The sequence below is a fragment of the Notothenia coriiceps genome, unplaced genomic scaffold (assembly GCF_000735185.1).
Source record: "Notothenia coriiceps isolate Sejong01 unplaced genomic scaffold, NC01 NC01_scaffold00014640, whole genome shotgun sequence".
Taxonomy (NCBI): Eukaryota; Metazoa; Chordata; class Actinopteri; order Perciformes; family Nototheniidae; genus Notothenia; species Notothenia coriiceps.
Window position 1 is genome coordinate 9188 of NW_011347341.1, and position 16140 is coordinate 25327.

General features: G+C 40.4%; 1 protein-coding gene across 1 annotated transcript in view; it reads left to right on the forward strand.

Annotated features, from left to right (window-relative positions):
* ddb1 (damage-specific DNA binding protein 1) overlaps window positions 1–16140 on the forward strand; it is a gene marked incomplete at its 5' end in the record, with an annotated part of 34920 nt that overhangs the window by 6562 nt on the left and 12218 nt on the right. Inside the window, 12 exons of the mRNA XM_010774796.1 lie at window positions 2280–2544; window positions 3154–3205; window positions 4382–4457; window positions 4546–4654; window positions 5827–6005; window positions 8043–8206; window positions 10096–10203; window positions 12099–12306; window positions 12487–12582; window positions 12885–12996; window positions 13834–13957; window positions 15968–16132. Of these exons, the coding sequence (XP_010773098.1) occupies window positions 2280–2544; window positions 3154–3205; window positions 4382–4457; window positions 4546–4654; window positions 5827–6005; window positions 8043–8206; window positions 10096–10203; window positions 12099–12306; window positions 12487–12582; window positions 12885–12996; window positions 13834–13957; window positions 15968–16132 (1658 nt within the window). The remainder of the gene's footprint in view (window positions 1–2279; window positions 2545–3153; window positions 3206–4381; window positions 4458–4545; window positions 4655–5826; window positions 6006–8042; window positions 8207–10095; window positions 10204–12098; window positions 12307–12486; window positions 12583–12884; window positions 12997–13833; window positions 13958–15967; window positions 16133–16140) is intronic.

The following is a 16140-nucleotide window of genomic DNA, read 5'->3' on the forward strand; positions in this document are numbered from 1 at the left end:
TCGTCGTCGTCGTCGTCGTCGTCGTCGTACGTACGTCGTCGTCGTGTGTGTGTGTGTGTGTGTGTGTGTGTGTGTGTGTGTGTGTGTGTGTGTGTGTGTGTGTGTGTGTGTGTGTGTGTGTGTGTGTGTGTGTGTGTGTGTGTGTGTGTGTGTGTGTGTGTGTGTGTGTGTGTGTGTGTGTGTTACCAGCAGTAAGGCCTGCTCTTGCAGGAGCTGCTGCTGCAGGATCTCCAGCTGCCTCTGTTCTTCCTCCAGCTGCCTACGGATATACTCCTAACCAATCAGCGGCCGTGAGCAGAGAGTAACGCAGCCAATCAGAGAGCACCGAGGCAGACAGGAAGCAAATCGGAGCCCAGGCAACCAGTGACATCAGCAGAGAAGGAAACAGGAGGAGAAGAAGAAGAAGAAGAAGAAGAAGAAGAAAAAGAAGAAGAAGAAGAAAGAGGAGGAAAGTAGATTTATTGAGGAGGTGTGAAAGTAGGGATTTAGGGATAAAGAGAGAAGCAGCAGGGGGTGTAATTAGTGGAGAAGAGACATGCGTACGGTTAAAGATCAGCATGAAATCCTGAAAACTATGCCTGAAAAGGTAGAGCGTAAAGGGAGCGTTGTACTGCAGGAGAAGTTCATTATTAGTCATGCAGTCTTTAGAAAAGCTTCCCCTCTTTTACTGGAACATTTGAAATCTTCCTCCATTTCGTTCTCTTTAATTATAAGATCGAATGTTGATCTATACGTTTTCAAATTGATTGAGAAAACTTGACTCTACCCAAAACAGTATTTTTGTTTTGGTAATCAATAAATGGCAATAGTTTTCCAAAGTAAAAGAAATATTGATCGACTGAGAAGTTATAGATATTAGCCATATGGAATATATCTGTGTAATGGTTATAATTTAATACAAATAAATATGTTTTTAAATGTTTGCTTTGTTAATTTGATGGTTTAAAAAAGGCACTACATTCAGCGTTTTAACCCATTGACACCGTTATTAATGGACGATGAGCTACTGATAAAATGTTAAATGGATAAATGACTGCTTGTAACACAGACCAAAAACCAAGCAAGCACTAAAGTTATCACACAGTGGAAGTTTTGTACAAAAGACATTAAGTTACCACCGGTCTAAGGTTTTTCTTCTTAATAACCAGAGTTATTAGAAAGGAGTGAGACATTTATTCTCATAGATTGAACCCCTTAAATCTGATTATCTTTGACCTTAATGTACCTTGGAAAATTCCCTTAAGGTCTCAATAAAATAGATGAATAACTTTTTCGGGTTATTATTACTGAAAGTAAAAAAACGAATGTTTACAAAAGAGGAACTCTGCCTCCATTGCTCTTATTCTTAACCTAATCAGCTTTCTCCACTCAATGGATAAAATAACGTTGCTCTCCGAATCCAAAAGGAGAAGGGGAATACATTTTGGGAAAAAAAGGATTGCTATAAACGTCTAGGATCTTAACAATCTCTTATTTTTATTGTTGGACATCTTTTATATACATTGAGCACTGTATCTGTCTTTTTATTTGTATTTTCTTATTCGCTGGTTTGACTGTATTGTCCAGTCCTCACTTGTTCTATTTTAAAAAACAAACAAAAGTATAAACAAAAAAAGGAAAAGAAAGAAGAATTTGAAGTTGGGTAAAAGCGAGAAGTAGAGTTGAGAAGCCCCGCCTCTCCGGATGACACCTGTGATGTAACCTCTGTGTATGTGTGTGTGTGGTCTGTGTGTGTGCGTGTGTGTGTGTTTGTGTCCCCACCTGCTCTCTCTCTGAGTGCCTCCTCTCCTCCTCTCTCCGGAGCAGCTCCATCTCCTCGTACCTCCTCCTCTGCTCGCGCTCCTGCTGCTTCCTCATGTCCCGCTCCCTACGCTGTTGCTGCAGGTGGAGAAGAGTGTGTGAGTGTGTGTCTGTGTTTGTGTGAGCATATCAGGTGTGTTTCTCTGGCATTTGGATATGCTGAGGTGCTAACATCACAGGTGTGGAGGTTTCTCATGGAAACGAGTCATTTAATAATCAAACTGAGATGTTTTTCAAAAGTGAAAACATCCTCAGCCTTGAGCAGTGAGGCCTTTTTTGCACATTATGGAGTTGTCACCATAAACCAATAATATATGCTCATGCAGGTGACTATGTACGGTAGAACTGCACTATTATGAGGCTTATCTCATTCAAGTTGTGTTTCTCCAAGTAATGTTGGTTTCATATAACAGTTAGAGAAATATTATTGTCTTCTGATTCTCTTATCTCAAACCACTACAAGACTTTTATTGCGAAAGATATATAGGAAGTTGGATCTCTTCTACGGAGAGCACCAATGGACGTTACCTCCTCCAGCCGCCGCCTTTGCTCCTTCTGCTCCTCGATGCGTTTCTGCCTCTCGGCCAACAGTTGACGCTTGTGCTCCTCGTTCTGCTGCTGCTCCTGCTGCTGCCGCCGGATCAGCTCCGAGCGCTCCTTGTTGGCGAGCTGCAGGCGCAGGAAGTCCCGCCGCAGCGTGGACTCGCCAGGGATGTTGATGATGGAACTGCAGGAGGAGGGAGTGTTCCATTACATTTGAATGCAAACTTTTATTAAAGATCAAATCAAATATTTCAGCATTTTTTTATTTATTTATATCATTTTAAAAACAAGGTCAAGTTAGACTTATGCTGTTGGGCATTTAGTTTGTATATGTGATATTTGACAGCGCTAATTGGTTAATATGGCATTTTTTACGCAGTGCCACCGTGTTTTAAGTTATATTGTTTATATTTGGGTTATGTAATCCACCAGTTTAGTTAAATTGATTTTCTCAGTATCAGTATATTTAAAATAATGCATTTAATAATGTATTTGAACATAAGTTCATAATTTCTTTAATACATAATTGGCAATGATTTTAAATGTAATAACTAATCATTTTTATTTTGAATTTGAGTTTTAAATACAGAAATAATTGTTTTTATAGGGAATGAAATATTCTCTGTTCTCTGTCCTCAAGCAGACATTAGAAAAAGCCCATACCCAAATAACTTGATAGTAGTAGAACAAGAGGTAGGACTAGTACTTTGAGGAGTAGTGTTACTTAGTGTTAGTACCTAGGCTCTCCGACGTCCCTCTCTTCATCCTCCTCTTCACTCCCACTGTACTCGTACTCTGTCTCATCTGCAGGAAAAACACACAGTTCAGGTTAACATGCTCGTGTCCTGCAGCAGCAGTGAGGGTGAGACAGTGGGGTGAGTGCAGCCTCCTCACCTCTCTCCCCCCTCCTCTTCTTGGTGCGGTCGATGTGGTCCTTCAGCTGGATGCGGACCTGCCTCTCGTTGGGCAGCTCTCGGATGAACGGGTGTTTGAGCAGCTGCTCCGTGCTTGGCCTCTGACTGTGGCTCTTTATCAGGCAGCTGTCGATAAAGGACTGGAACTTCTTCGACCTGAACACACATAGAGATTATATCAAATATCAAATCATTTTTTAAATTATTATTATTAATTAACATCATATAAACGGATGGAATAAAATGTTTGATTAGCAGGTCATGTTACTTGTACAGGCAATTAAATCAAATATGTTTTTCAATCAACTGATTGAAGGTGCAATGTGTGTGTGTGTGTGTGTGTGTGTGTGTGTGTGTGTGTGTGTGTGTGTGTGTGTGTGTGTGTGTGTGTGTGTGTGTGTGTGTGTGTGTGTGTGTGTGTGTGTGTGTGTGTGTGTGTGTGTGTGTGTGTGTGTGTGTGTGTGTGAGAGCGCTATCTCCCTCTCAAGACTTGAATTTATCTTGAACGTATTCTTTAACTGAATTGACAGTTGGCGCCACTAAAACCTGAACATCTGTTTTACTCGCTCGGCCAAGACACCAGCTGTTGCTCCTCCAAGCTCCTCATGTGAGCAGATGGTGCAGGTGTCATAGGTCTTGGCTTTGCACTTTCAAAAGAACAGGAAAATTGCCAAGGTTGGCTTTGGAAACATTTGTTTTCATTTAGCAAACCAATGTCTGCAGTTGTTAAGTGTCAAGTTGAATCCCATCAGGTCTAACAATGGCAGACGCCTCTTAATCCCACAAAATGAGGTTCTTATCCCGAGACACTTCTCTCGTTCTTAAATGAGACACGCAGTTTAGGCAAGGTCTGTTCGCTCTTGTTAGGCTTCAGCTGTTTATTGACCATCTCTGCAACTTAAAGCCTCAGCTCCTGCCTCCTGCCCCTAGCCTGTTGATGGGAGACCATTATTCACTCAGCCAATCAATGGCTCTGAAAGCGACCCGTAACCTGTACATCTTCCAGCATGTGACCATTTGACAGATGGAGTAGTTAAAAGATCAGTGGGATATTGTGTTTCTCTGCAGAATGTTGCAGAAAGTAACTTTTTCCTTTTAACACCCTCTCTCCAATTCCCTTCAAGGTTTATGGCCGCTCCGCTCCGAGGCAGGCAAAGAGACAGATGACATGCTGGTGCTGTCTTTCGTTGGTCAGACGCGGTGAGTGTTTGCCGCGCAGCAATACAAGATAAGCGGAGAGTCAATTCCGACTGTCTTTATCTTATCTTTAGAGTGTGTTTTCCCCCAGAGTGTTGATGCTGAGCGGCGAGGAAGTCGAGGAGACAGAACTTCCCGGCTTTGTGGACAACCAGCAGACATTTTTCTGCGGCAACGTGGCACATCAACAACTCATTCAAGTTAGTACACACACACGCTGTGTTATACATAACGTATGTGTGCTGTGTGTGTGTTTAAAAACATGCTTTAGTTAGTCTAATGTTGACCCTCATTTGATTAACACACTTGCAGTACTTCCACATCCTACTTCAAAGCAGACATCTCATCTGATGTCAAATGTTCTAAATAAATTATAGAAAAAGAACTTATTCAACTGTGGCCTTTCTCCATTTAGTAAGAGCTGTTGCTGAATCATACATGATTCAAAGGGGAGTTGTGAATATGATTGGCAGAGAGACTTCATGTATTTTACACTTGGTTGAGATGAATATTGCACTTGATTTAAATTCAGGTTTTAGTCTGCCTTTTTTAAATGAGCATGTAACCTGCTGGGCGGTTGTTATGACAACGATGCCTCTGCTTTAAGGCAAGACCATTTTTCTCTCCTGCTTCTCAGAGTTGGTATACTTACAGAAAATAAATGTTACGCTAATGTGACTGAATATGCAAGATCATTTTCAGTAATGTATGGTAGGCAAGTTGAACTATATTGTCAAGTGGTTTCAGAATACAATGACATGCTTTTGCACAGTAGCACTCTGCCTTATACAAAGGGTTCACATACTCAGAAAGAATTAAAAACATTAAACCCAATATGCAGTAAGACCTTTCAGCAAGGTTTAAATTGTTTTTGCATGTTCACAAGCAACCTGATGGCTTGAAGAAAGAACGTGTTAATGAGGCGTGTGGCATGCAATTTGATGCTCCAGTAATGTATTTTTAGACTTTCACTTAAGCCACCTGATGTGGAGTTAGAATGTTACTTTGGCTTTCACTGGATTTGTGCACAAAATACATTGGGGTAGACAGTGTTGGGCATTGAATTGGCACAATGGAACATGCCTTTTAATTTACCCATTGAAACAAGCCTTTTAATTTACCCATTGAAACAAGCAATTTGATTGGCTTATTGGAGCAGAAAATGTTATCCTTGCAATAAATCATAATTTCTTTCCATTCATTGAAAAACAGGCAATAACAATCCTGGCAAAGAACCACATATAAACAATGAGACTTGCTTTGAAAAGTCGTCACATTTCCATTCCAGCACTTCACATCATCCTTCCTGTCACTTCCCAGAGGTATTGTGCAGAGTGACATTTTAAAAGGGGTAAAAACTGTGTGCCTGCAGATCACATCAGGCTCAGTGCGCCTGGTGCTCCAGGAGAGCAAGGCATTAGTGAGCGAATGGAAGGAGCCACAGGGCAGGAACATCAGCGTGGCTGCCTGCAACCACACCCAGGTGGTGCTTGCCGTGGGAAGAGCCCTCTACTACCTGCAGATCCTGGCTGGAGAGCTCAAACAGATCAGGTAGGACACAGCTGATCGTGGTCAAGCTATAAGCCAGGGGTGTCCAAACTTTTCACTGAGGGCCACATACAGAAAAATATACGAAGGTATGGGCCACTTACTAGAGGTGAGGTATATGACCTCATAAGTTCAGTTATAACTTAGCAAAATCAATCAAATGTAGGTCAATTATGCTTGATACTTAAAAGTGCTTTAAGAAAAAAACAGCTGTCCATTTATTTTGTTACAAAAAGTGTTCATCTCATCCCTTAAAACGGAAGCCTCAGATTGCTTATAGTAAGTTAGGCAAATAACTTATTGGGCTTTTTTCTTATCAACTTAGATTTGTTAGAAAATGTTTCCAACTTTAATTGACTGCATTTATTTGAAAAGTGGACTTATTAACACATGAATACTACTGTGTAATATATTTTTACATATATATTGAAGAAGTACAATATAAGACAAGCACAAGTTTCCTTTGTGGGACATACTCCATTATACTTTTTGAATTTGCTGAGGGCCGATTCCAAATGGCCCGTGTTTGGCCCGCGGGCCTTAGTTTGGACACCCCTGATATAAACAGACGTTCGCTGTATCTTAATTCAGGAAGTCTGGAGATCTCCTGGTTTGACCTTCCAAAAGGAGATTAACATTATGTGTGCTTAAAAGGAATCGTTTAACATTTTGGGAGAGAAGCTTATTAACCTTCTTGGGGAGAGTTGGATGAAAAGATTGATAGCAGCCATTCACCGTATATTGCCTACATATTTACCGTATAGACATGAGAGTGGTATCAAGCTTCCTATCTAAATCATGAGAGGGGGAACAACTAAGCCTATTACTCAAAATGTCAAACCGTTTGTATAAACCCCACCCCGTCTATCCGTGGGTTTGATGGTGAGAGGCCTAAAAACTGGGTCAGCATTCAAATTCAGAAAAGCTTTAAGAGTAATCAAAAAATGTCTGACCTCATCCCTTCATAGCTTTGATCTTCATAAACATGCCCTTAGTTAGTCAAGTAACTTTGATTTTAGCTTACAAAGTTGACTGCAGAGACTTCAATATTACAAAATGAGTTTTACTAATAAAGTTTAATTGAAAAGTAAAACACAACACCCAACAGAGCTTTTGTTTGAAAGGTAAATTAATCAAACATTTATTTTCTCTTTTCCCAAAAAGTAAACCGTTTTTTCTTTAACTAGGTTACATGTTATTATTTTCCTGCACCAACTAACCTTCTTTTTGTAATTCTTCTTTTCGTATCTGTGGAAAAGTTTGAGTTGAGGGATTTGCATCTCATTTTTAAAGCCTGAATGATGCAGTAGAATTGTAAAGTCTTGCATTTGATTGTATTTCTTTCACGTTGCTGCTGTGGTCTACCCTTGTGGCTGGCTTCGTGCCACTATTGCAATATAACAGCTCTGAGACAATATTTATTTTTACAGTCTTTTTGAAAAAGTGTAGGGTACACAAAATGATTTTCTTTCTTGAGAAAGACACACAGCTTGTAAAAAAAAAAGGCCACAAGGTCTGATTGAAGCACAGACTGTTTGTTTGCAGCCTTGAGATTGTTTGTTACTGATGAAACAACAAAAGAGACACTTCAGTGTTCCTCACCAGAGCTGTGAAATAATGTGTGGCCTACATCTACTACATCAATGCTGTATGAGTTGCAAAATTCTGTAAATGCTAGGTAGCAATAGATAGATAAAAGGTGTTGACATGGTTGAAATACTCTTCTGTAATGCAATTAGAGCGCAAGTGCTCCACACACCATACAGTGATTATCCTTCCATTATATTTGCCTCATTAAGTAGCTTCTTCCTTTTACAATGCAGGCTATTTCTTACTCTATTCATGCTCATTTTCATAATAGTTTAACCTCTCTTCATGACACAAATTAATGGTTGTTTCACTGAAGCAGTTCTCAATTCCTATTTCACATAAGAATAGAAAACGTGACAGCTCAGTGTCACCAACACATGTATGATGTGTGAAACTTCGTCGTACACCATCATGCGACTGTTTTTCTCACTTCCTCAACACTTTCCTCAGTACCATGGAGATGGAGCACGAGGTGGCCTGCCTGGACATCACGCCTCTGGGGGAGGGTGGCGGTGAGTCGCCGCTCTGCGCTGTGGGACTGTGGACCGACATCTCAGCCCGGGTCCTCAAACTGCCCTGCTTCACTGCCCTGCACAAGGAAATGCTGGGCGGAGGTGAGAGAACAGAAGGGCACAATGCCACTGAGTGACAAGGGAAGCATTCAGTGACTAGTGGAGAGAGATGTGTAGACGCAGATCATGTATAGTCAAGTGGAGTCTCTTTTTATATAAAGCTCAATAGCACTTAAGATGTCTCAAAAGGGCTTCACAGATACACCAAGCAGTGATTCATAACCCACGTTCTCTCTGAAAGCAATAAAAGATGTTTCACATATCAAGAGGAAATTAAAGAATATATCTAGAGGGGCAAGATGTTTTTGTCACTCGATGCTCATTATCCCTGAACCATCCGCAGTCTGAATGCCGGCCAGGTGACGTTTCATAAAATCTGTGTCAACAGTTTGTATCTCTGTCACATCAGTTACTTAGGTCATGTGCGCTCCTTTCATAAAATAACAGTCAAAAAGGCCAGGAACAAACCTTTTAAATGAGATATTTAGAATAACTTTTCTTTCTAGAGTCCCCATTTTATGTTATTATGCCTCGGCGCTGTCTTGTGAATGTGATATCCCGGAGCTCCTTGACGAAATTCCTTTCAAATAAGCAGAAACCTCTACTTGGATTCAAGGATATAAGGATACATATTTGACAATCAATGATCAAAGGTCACTGTGGCTTTACAAAACACGTTTTTGGCCATAACACAACAATTCTTACGCTAAATATGATGTAATAGGATAAGATCTGTAAGAAATTCACTTTTCACACATGCATCGATGTAAACTGCGGCTTGGCTGGTTGGGGGAGGCATAGAAGTGGTGGACATAAAAGGAAATAATACAGAATAAAGTAAATAAGTGTTATTTACGTTATTGAATCAAGGTAGTAAATACAAATAAATTGGTAATTAAATTACTTTGAACGATTTTTCAAATCATTAGGTTAGCATAAAGACTGTTATTGGGGGGAAACAGCCAGCGTTGGACATTTTAAAAGTTTATAATAAATCTTCTCTTAAGCTCACTTATTATCATGTAAGTGAGGAACAGGTCTTTATCTCCATTTTCATTAATAGATGTAAATTACATCTTCCCAAGTACATACTTCAAAATTAAGTATGCTGCCATCCCAAATGCATTAACTGTGGTATTTAAATGTTTGCAAAATATTTAAACTTAGAATGAGTTAATATGCAGGAGAGGGCTTGACTATGTTTTTTGGATAATCTTATTCAAAAGTCAGCAGTCACCAGAGAATAGGTTTCATAACATGTGGATCCGGCACATTCGGGGGCTCCAATTTTAATGCTTCACCCATGAAGAATATTTCCAGACATTCTCCCACAGTGTCACACTTCATTTTCCAAGTGTGTGAGATTGACAGCTGCTCACTGCACAAACTGTACTTTCTGGCTGTCTCCCCTGTCAAGGACAGACTGAAGGAAAAACTGAATTATAGACAGGAAAACTTCAAATTAAAATCTAAATGTTGAAAAGGAAAGCTTTGTGTTTTGGCGATGGACTTAACACAGTTGTACTCAATTATGTTAACGTTAATTATATAACTTTGGATTTTTACTTCATGGTATTTTTGGTGCTACCATGGAAACATGCAACTTCCCAAGTAGCGACTTTTGCAGACGTTGTTGTTTGGTGGAAAGTCCCCCGAGAAGCATTTAATCACAGCCAATGCAGTTTTGATGTAATTGTCCTGCAGTGAGAAGCTTATGTTGGTAAACGGAAAAGACAAAATACTTTATATTTACCCTGCAGCATTCAAATGTTATTTCTATCCCAAAAGTTACAGGCCAATCTGGCCGACAACCATTATGGATTTTTCTGACAAAGACATTTTAGCAGACATTTATCACATTGTGGTTCATCTGTGAGGCTGTTACTCCAGAGTACAGGAAAAATAAATCACGAGTCTGTGTGTGTCCTCAGAAATCATCCCTCGCTCAATCCTAATGACCACCTTCGAGGGCAGCTACTACCTGCTGTGTGCGCTGGGAGACGGGGCGCTCTTCTACTTTGGCCTGGACCTGCAGACTGGTAGGTTTTCACACCACAACTACAACTGCTCCATGAGAGCTTCTCAAACTTCTCCGGCCGACGAGGGCCTCCAGGCAGAGCCTCCAGGCAGAGCCTCCAGGCAGAGCTGCAGGCAGCGGTCTGAAGACATTTCAAGATTATTATTTTATGAAGAATTGTATAACAGCCAGCATTATATGTGGATGTAATGGTGGAGAAACTGTGCAGCTTGTAGCAAACCTGCAGATTCACACTTCCAGCTGTTACGGAGGGTTGTTTTCATTCATTTTTAGTCGCACTTTTAGCTCTATTTTGGTTGTTCAGTGCCATCAAAATGGAAGCAGCAGCAGCAGCAGCAGCTGACATTCCCTCACTTTTAACCCAAGTATGATGTCAAGCTCCAGAACCACATTATCCTAAGTTATATAAGATATTGCTCAATTGTGCCACTTTGTTACATGCTCCCTGAGTGTTAAATGCTTTCAAACTCCAAACCCCCAGTTTGTGAGAAAGCATTTGCTGTTAAAATGTTTAGTCTCCATGCCTGAGACTGGGTGATGTAACTGAAATTACATCATCTGGCCCTGACACCCAAGTGATGTAATTTCAAGTAATAAAGAACAATACGAGGAAATTAAGAGCCACAAAAACAAAACAGCTTTACAGGTTGTTAAGTGCTAGAGCCCTTACATTACTGCACTATTGAACGGCTGTCTGCTCCAACAAATGGTCCATTTAAAGGACCAGTGTGCTGGGCATATGATGACATTCCCATGCAAAGCCCACATTGTTTGTTTAAATATAAACTGTGAACCTGATTCACATTGTGGGGCTTATACAGGACTGTCTCAGAAAATTAGAATATTGTGATAAAGTTCTTTATCTTCTGTAATATATATATATATATATATATATATATATATATATACAAACATACATACATACACAAGTAGAGATAAGAAGACAACAAGTGCAGAATAACATGACACTATGATATTTCATTTTACTGCTTCAGGCACGGATCGATTCACTCAGCCCCTCTCTGCCTGGGTTTGCAGCAAATTGTCTCCAGTGCATAGATATTTCTATCTATGTGCATCTCTTTTCAGCATTTTCTGTACAAATGTTTTTTTTTTTCTTAAAGCTATACCGCCTGTTGAGGAATTTCAATGTCCGAACCCTAGCTCTAAAAATAAATATGAATTGTATATTCCATTACTGCTAATAGATCCGTCTATTCAACACACTGCTCCTCTAAATAGAAGCATCATGGATGGTTTGGAGACATATTGTTTATTCGACCTTGTGAGGCTACAATGGTTTTTTGAATTAATTGAATATTTGAATCATACCATAAATATTTGAACAATTATTCAATTGCCAGAGAAGTTGCAGATTATTAAAGGTTGTCTGGTCGATTAATCAATCGTCTTATAGCTTCAGTTCTATTGTCAAGGCTCAGAGGACCTCCTGCACAAACTGCCATCAGTAATCAGTAACCTTATCATGTAAACAGGGATAGGAATTTAATAGGGTTTTTTTATGTTCCATCTCCTATTTTTTTAAATTAATTTAATCATCAGGATATTAGTGTGCATATAATTATTCTATATTATTCTACTTTTTGCACCATGGTCAAAGCACAAGGGCATCAGTATTATTAGTTGTACACAAATTAAAAGAAAAACCGTGAATACATTTGTGGAGAAACCTAAAGAAAGCAGATGCTTCCACGCAGGGGTGAAGGGCTAACCAAAAGGTGTTATGAGCATTAAAAAGGAGATAAATATTCTTCACACAAGGACAAACATTACTGGCTGAAGGCGCTTGGCAAGTTATTTAAAAAAAAATTAATTTGTACATCACCTTTTTAACTAGACTTAAAGTTGTGTTTCCATATGATTTCACTCCCGCAGGCGCCCTGAGCGAGCGTAAAAAGGTAACGCTTGGCACCCAGCCCACTGTGCTGAGGACCTTCAGATCCCTGTCCACTTCCAACGTGTTCGCCTGCTCCGACAGACCCACCGTCATCTACTCCTCCAACCACAAGCTGGTGTTCTCCAACGTCAACCTCAAGGAGGTCAACTACATGTGCCCGCTCAACTCTGAGGGCTACCCCGACAGGTCAGCAGCAGAACCTTTACCGCTCGTGGGTTTTATCATCAGCATAGCTGGTTCGGAGGAATTTTCTGTTGACTAGAGAAATGCATACAGTCAAACATTGTTTTGGTTTTTGTAGGCAATGGGTGTATTTTTCTTGTTTTCCCTCTTGTAATGCTGCCTCTTGTTTTCTTCTTCTTTCAGTCTGGCTCTGGCCAACAACAGCACTCTGACCATCGGCACCATCGACGAGATTCAGAAACTCCATATTCGCACCGTTCCCCTCTACGAGTCCCCCAGGTCAGTCCGTTGTACAAATATTTAGTTAACATGAACCCTCAAATAATATTTAGACCCATCATCTTTACAAATATGCTGTGTGTTGTTCATGTTTGCACTGGCTTTGCTTGTTTGCTCTGATTTAGCTGTGTTCTCCTGTTGGTAATGTTTACACATGTGTTTCCTGTTTTTTTTCTCAAACGTTTAAGTGCCAACCGACACTTGAGTTTGTCGAATAAGAACACCTTCTGTTAGCTTACTCTTGTTTGCGCTTTAGGTCTCGCCTTTTGCCTTGCCTCAATCCCCTTGTATCTCTCCACCAGGCGGATCTGTTACCAGGAGGTCTCGCAGTGTTTTGGTGTTTTATCCAGCAGGGTGGAGATTCAGGATGTGAGCGGCACCACATCTGCCGTGCGCCCCAGCGCCAGCACCCAGGTACCCTAGCTCCATGTTATGTTCAGCTAATAAACACCCAAGGGCTTGTTTGTTTTGCATGTGTATCTTACTTGATGTGCTGACTAAGAACATTATTTATAAGGTGAGACTGGGAGCTTGTCAACACAACAAATGTCTTGTTACTTATCTTCTACAGGAGAAAGATTTGCTCTACCAGCATTTCAATCATTATACTGTTTGTAATTGTTTGAATTGTAGCAAATTAGGATGTTACCTTCAAAGTTATTCCACTGATTTTTTACAAGGCCCGCAAAATCATTATTATAAATAGTTAGTTGTAATCAAAATTGAAAAATGTTCTATTGTTTTTCTGCCACTGCAGAGACAGAAATAATACTCTAAGTTTAACGATTGAGTCCAAAAATACATGAAGCCCAATCATCTTTTGTTCGATATGTTGTCAAGGAATACTGCCAGTGAATATGCAGCTGCTCAAAAAGCAGAAGGACCAACTTTAAAAAGAGATTTGGATTCGAGAGATAACAAAAAAGTATTTTCAGCCAGATTTTCAGCGACAGCGTGTGGCGTCCACTCAGCCTGGCTCTGTCCTCTCCCCAAGGGGACATGTGTGTACTTTCATTTATCTTTGTATTTATTGCTTCAACACACAACTTTGAGGGAGCAGAGCTAGAGCCTCTCAGCCTCTCACACGTGATGACCAGAAAAATGTAGACCTGATTTTAAAAGCTGCACATCTGGTGCTACAGATGGTGCCGTCTGTGGAGCTCACACAGAAATCGAGATTTGAATGACTTTACAGCCTTTATTAGATTTCTCTTGTATCTACCTCCTGCCTCATAAATCTCCATCCTTCAGGCTCTCTCCAGCAGCGTGAGTTCCAGCAAACTCTTTCCCAGCAGCACTTCTCCCCACGAGACCTCCTTTGGTGAAGAGGTGGAGGTTCACAGTCTGCTGGTGGTGGATCAGCACACCTTTGAAGGTGAGACAGCTGGATGAGCATTTCCTTTTGAGCCCGCAAAGCTGATGCTTTCATATGCAGCTTCTGATGATAAATCTTTGTGCTCAGCATGGAGAAAACACAAAGCCTGGTCCTAGCACTCATCATCAAGCTTTTATATGATTATATGTGAACTCCAAATGGGTGCACAGCACACTCAGTTTACCAATCAAGCTTTATTTGTCTGTTATCAGCAATGTCGTCATCCCTGATTTAACCTCCTATTTGAATATTAACCCTTTTATACTTTAGGTGCTCCATGAATGATTTTTTTTATTCCTCAATATTCAACGCACACGCAGGCCCTTTATAGGAAAACGTAATGATTGAACACTTTGGGCGTCATGCGGAACATTTCCATGTTGAAGCCCATTGAATGTGGCAGGTTTCTGCTCCGTTCTGTTTTGCAATGCAAATGTCGCTGCGCCAAGCCTTCCCTTTAAAAATCTAATAGTTACCACATCAGCATACATTAGGGTATATGATATGTTAATGATATGTAAATAAGGGACTGGTTTTGCACATAATGTCCAGAGCTGAGTGAAATGTATCAATGTGCGATCAGATAACTGCTCATTTGCATGGGAGGATTTGATCAATCAGATGTGGAGCTTTTGTTATGCAGTAGTGCAGAGTATGGTTTGTGCACTGCAGATGGCCAGTGAGGTTATTGATGTTTACAGCTGCTCTGTTACTCTGTTATTTAGGAGGAAATGCAGGGTTCATTTACATAGTCTAGACAGTAATTCAGTTACTGCAACAGCACTGAAATCTGCAGTTATTTCTAATAAGGTTGGTCTATAATGAGCACTCACAGTCATAAACAATGGCTATGCATTGTTTAGTGTGTGTTTAATCCACATTACCTGTGTTAAATACGCCTCAATGGATGCATAATTTCCTGGTTGTCTTGATGTTGTGGCTAATGTGATCCATTGCTGTACCTTTCCCCGGGCTCCAATTTATTTTACCATGTAGCTCTTCATTCGCTGCCATGGTAAAGCACACAAGTGTTAGAAAAATGAGCAAAACCAGTGATAAATGGAAAGGTGAGCCTCCCTGACAGATGCAATAAAACTAACAGGAGCGTGAGGGAGATGAATAAATAAATAATAACACTGTGCAGACATATTTAGACATAACAAGGAACACACATCACCCGAGTCTGGATGTTGTACATCATCTCCCTAGTCTTGGCTAGCTTTGAACTCGCTGAAAAGTTAACTGAAGAGAATATGACACGAAATAGACATGAATAGGGCAATACAAACAAGCAGCCAGACACTCATACAAGCTGAAACAAACCACCATGGTAGCTGAAAGTTATTTAGAAGATAAAGCAGTCCATGATTCAACTTTGCAATAACCCACTTGCCAGAAATGTGTATGCACACAGTTTCCTGTGCAATGAGGGATGGTAAGTGACCTTCAAGATGTGCTCACTTTGGTTGTTAATGGGAAATAAAAAGTTATAGACGTGATATAGGTATGTCATCAGCAGATAAAGGCTTTAAAAATAAATCTCCTCGTTACTCAAAAGCCTGCATTTGCTCCGATACGACGGGCCGATCTGTTACATTAAAATAAATGGCATGTTTTACAAATGAAGGCTTTCTTATGTTGGCCATTGAATGTGTACATTTTGAAAAGCTTTCTTTTTTTTGTATGCATCTGCCAGCGCATAAAACGATATACATTTTACGATGCGAGAGGCTTGATGGGCTAGCTATTGGGTGGAAAGAAATACGTTATTATAACCGCATTGGCATAAATTCCTAATCTGTTGTTTAAAAGCTGTCTGTGAACCTTATCATGTTTCTAGAAGACAAAAAGACTTCATTTGTAATAAACAAGAAGCATCCTGTCTCACTGAACACCGGCAGAGAGTCATGAAAAATGAACATATAAATGTGAAATCCTATTAAAGCAAGATGGATTGTGCTGGCCTCCCACTCAGCTTCCTAAGGTGTTTATGTTTTATTTCTCTATCAGTCCTCCATGCCCATCAGTTCCTCCCCAGCGAGTATGCCCTCAGCATGGTGTCATGTCGTCTGGGAAAAGACCCGTCAGTGTATTTTATCGTCGGCACCGCCATGGTGTACCCAGAGGAGGCTGAGCCCAAGCAGGGCCGCATCATTGTCTTCCACTACACCGACGGTCAGTAT